The sequence below is a fragment of the Anastrepha ludens genome, chromosome X (genome assembly GCF_028408465.1).
Source record: "Anastrepha ludens isolate Willacy chromosome X, idAnaLude1.1, whole genome shotgun sequence".
Taxonomy (NCBI): domain Eukaryota; kingdom Metazoa; phylum Arthropoda; class Insecta; order Diptera; family Tephritidae; genus Anastrepha; species Anastrepha ludens.
The window spans coordinates 83,617,982-83,621,985 of record NC_071503.1 but is presented as its reverse complement, the minus strand read 5'-3'; the positions used below and the strand labels follow the sequence as shown (position 1 = coordinate 83,621,985).

The window sequence follows — 4,004 nt, the reverse complement described above, 5'->3', positions numbered from 1 at the left end:
AGAGCTGTTAAGTTAATGCAAGACTTCCATGGTTTGATCACTGTTCAAGAGGAGCAAAAATAATTTTTATTACGTTGCGTACAAGAACACAGACAGGTATATCCCGACTGTAAAAAGCAAACTTTGAAAAGAAAATTCGATGATTGATGTCCCTTTTATAATAAAAAGAAAATAAATACGAAATATGTGTTTTACTTTTATTTATTTAATTAATCTAAAAATTCAATTAGCTTCAATTCAGCTTTCATACTAACTTTTAAACTTAAAGTTTGACATCAAGTCGGCACGGGTTAATGACATCCGATCTCAATAATATTTTATATTTAAGTTTTTAGAGTCAAATGGAAAAAAAATAAAGGGTATGCGTATTGAAATTCCGAAAAAAAAATTCCCCCTTGTAGCCTGGGACACCCTAGTATACAAATTGTCACACTGATTTCGTTTTGTTGGAAGGTTTTTGTTAAGTGCTTTGCAAAACCTATTGCCATGTCTTTGCCACTTTTTGCCCATGTACTATTATCTTTTTTGATTCGAGGAGCACGACAGTTTGGTCTTTTCAAATATCTAGTACATTTCCAAGTGAGAAGTCACCTCTTTTATCAGGCCTTAAGCTTGAAATGTACTTGTTTATTGATTCATCTATATATATAAAAAGAAGTTACATTTCCTTGGTAATCTTATAACTCAAGAACGGGCTCACCTATCTAAACCAAATTTTTAGGCTTTGTTTGGACTATTCAGTAGATGGTTTGTGTTTTGAAATTTTAAGAATCGGATACCAGGGTCTCGAGAAATAGGCCAAAACGTGAACCCGGGTAACCCTAGGATGTGTTTGTACAGTATGGGTAGCAAATGGAAGCTGCTGATGATTCTATAGTATAGAGTATTTTTGATGCCGCTCCGTGACTGGGGTCTCGAGATATCGGCCAAAATGTGGACCCCGATAACTTAAGGATGTGTTCGTACAATACGGGTAGCAAATGCGAGCTGTTGATGATTGCTATAGTATAGAGTATTTTTAATGCCACTCCGTAACTAGGGTCTCGAGATATAGACCAAAACGTGGACCTGGATAACCCTAGGATGTGTTTGAACCACATGAGTATCCATTGTAAGTTGTTGATAAATGCTAATGAAAGAGGACTTTTCTTTTCGCTGGGTAACTAAGGACTCCAGATATAGACCAATTGGGAACTCGCCTTCAGGTTAAGAGATTGCATTCTTATGTACTACAACCAGTTAAAATGTTTTTAAAAATTCAGATCCGTTATCTACATATATTTCTCGAACTTTACGGATTCAAGGTCAAATATACCATAGAGCTGGGTCTTTGCTACCATTCCCAGATGGTGACCATCAATTTTTGCAAATATATTTTATTGGTGATGAGAATCGTGAATTAGATCAGCGCTGTGCAATTTCGACGAATACGAGAAGATCAATCGTGAATGAATTGCAAACAATGTTCCATCAACACAATGAATTGGTGAAATTGTTCAAAGTGGCACTCGATCTGATGCCCACCGATGGCCACAAAATCATAATAAAAGCCGATAAAACACCAATTGGGGAGCACGCCAGACGATTCAATGTACCAACGATTGATGAAGTAGCCATTGTTGTGGTTGGTGAACAGTTTCGGTCACGAGAAATTGTTTTGTATCGTAGAAATGAGCAATTACAACGTATTTCAGAACTCCATCGCTGTTATGATGCATTGCAATACCCCATTTTGTTTTGGAGAGGGGACGATGGCTATCATATCAACATACCAATGATAAATCCAACAACTGGTACATACACATTTTATTTTTGTTTAAATATGATTTTTAAATAATTTTCATACGCTAATTAATTTTTGCATTGCAGGTCAAAAATCAACGAAAACCGTCAGTGCGATGAATTTTTATTCGTATCGATTAATGATTCGCCCTCAAGAAAACAATTTTATTTTGCGATGCAATCAACTTTCGCATAAATTTTTTATCGAATTGCAAGTGATTTTGGACGCAAATATAATAAAAAATTGAATGCTCCAGGAGGAACTGGAAAAGCATTTTTAACTTTATTTATTTTAGCATAATTTATTTAGCGTAAAAAATTGAAATGGAAATTAAAGAATCAAAGTTTAATTAAAAGTTTTTATCGGCTCTTTCACCTTACCTGTATATATGTAGGTGACCACCACAATCAAATTTTAAAAAAGTACAGAAAAGGCTATTGTGACATCTTTAGAAACTATGTTGAATGAAAAAAATCAACTAATTCAACTGTTTAAACATTTTACGAGTTCTATAAAGAAAACTTAATATGAAAAATTTCTTGCTATATAAAAAAACATTTTATGTATGGTGGTGCGAAGCCCACTGGGAAATGCTAGTTTTTAATAAAATTCACCATTCAAATCTTGTGATGCTTTGTTTAGTTTTCTTTCGTCACTGGGGTAACAAGTTTGTTGCCATTTTCGGCGTAATTTTCTTTTGTTTGTGATGAGCTGCTTAATTTCTTTGGGGTAGTTGCTGCAGTTGTTTTCCTTTTAAAATTGGGTGCACTCATCTAGGCGGCTTTCTGAATCTCTTGAACAAACCATTGAACTTCTTCTTCTAATTGATCTTTGATGGTTACTAAGAAGCCATTTTGTTGAATATTTAGACAAATTTTGGCAAAGTATTTCCAGTCAGTATTTTTATTATGGAGCGTCTTAATACTTTCATTCTCGATTATTGCTTCACTGATAGTTAAAAATATTGGTGAATGATCAGAACCTTCGGCTATTTGAATCAAATTCGTTGACGGTTTTTTTATAATGAAAAAGTCGATCAGGGTGGAGTTTTATTGATATCAGTTGGCCAATATTTTGGTTTCGCCGTTGAAATGAAGTCACATCCAGTTTCTCGCGCTGTTTTGTACAACTCACGCCCTTTCACTGTGGTTAAACGTGACCGCCAATAAAAAATTTTTTCGTTAAAATCTCCACCAATTATGAACTTAAATTTGTGCATGTTGATAAGTTTCTTGTATTCGTCTGAGGATATATTGCATCTTGGTGGGCAATATATAGCGGTGATTGCAAGTGGTGTCTACTACAGCATGGTGTGAATATATAAGAACCGGTTTTGACAAATATTTTCAGGATAAGCCTGGAATCAGGCATATTGCTAAAGCCAGGGTAGCTTTCATTCAGAAAGCGGGCAAAAGAGCGGATCAGACGCCAAAAATAGATGATCAATATATTACAGACGCTTATCTTAGGCGTTCGTCTCTCCATATTACGCTTACCAGTCGGGCAAGTCAACAAAAACTGCCATACATAGCCATACGACCAAGATCGAAAAGGCGTTGGCTGGTAAGGAAATAATTATTCTCTGTACATCGGTTGACATTACGGGATCATTCGACAATGCTTCTTTTAGCTCTATTGAAGAAGGTTTGGCTACGAATGAAATAGGCAGACTAATCATAACGTGGGTTCTCAATATGCTGAGGAATAGAACAACAATCTTTGAAACTGGGCCAAAAAGATTACGTGCTTAGTCAACAAAAGCATGCCCTCAAGGAGGCGTTTATCACCGCTCCTACGGCTTTCGATCATTGAGGAGCTCCTTTAGACTCTCGATGATCTCGGATACGAAAATCAGGGTTTTGCTGGGGATCTAGTCATCATGGTTAGAGACAAATTTGACTCTACTATAATTGATTACGTGCAACTAGCTCTCGACATTACGCAAAACTGGTGCCGGAAGACAGGGCTTTCGATAAATCTGATCAAAACATGTGTGGTAACCTTCACCCGAGGAAGGAAATTAAGTCTAAGGACCCTTAAACTAGGGGACGCCGACTTAACTATATCTGGAGACATGAAATATCTGGGAGTAATCCTTGGAGGATGGTTCCATGTGTAGAAGTCCACGCAAGTGGGGAAAGTTACTGATCGCCATTCACCTGGGAGTGGCCAGGACGATTCTTCTACATATGGTCCAAGCAGCTCAAAACGTCCGGGATTA

At 36.6% G+C, this 4,004-nt stretch overlaps 1 protein-coding gene across 1 annotated transcript; it reads left to right on the top strand.

The window, feature by feature from the left end:
• Positions 1 to 656: 656 nt before the first annotated feature.
• Positions 657 to 2,306, top strand: LOC128869591 (uncharacterized). The gene is made up of 2 exons (XM_054112159.1): positions 657 to 1,793; positions 1,870 to 2,306. Exons 1-2 carry the CDS (start codon positions 1,463 to 1,465, stop codon positions 2,028 to 2,030), a joined length of 492 nt encoding a protein of 163 aa, XP_053968134.1. The 5' UTR covers positions 657 to 1,462; the 3' UTR covers positions 2,031 to 2,306.
• Positions 2,307 to 4,004: the final 1,698 nt, after the last annotated feature.

Excerpts from the sequence above, each read along its gene's own strand:
- LOC128869591 (XM_054112159.1), top strand. The coding sequence starts at position 1,463 with ATGTTCCATCAACACAATGAATTGGTGAAATTGTTCAAAGTGGCACTC. Across the intron at positions 1,794-1,869 it reads AATGATAAATCCAACAACTG|GTCAAAAATCAACGAAAACC; the intron begins GTACATACACAT and ends TTTGCATTGCAG.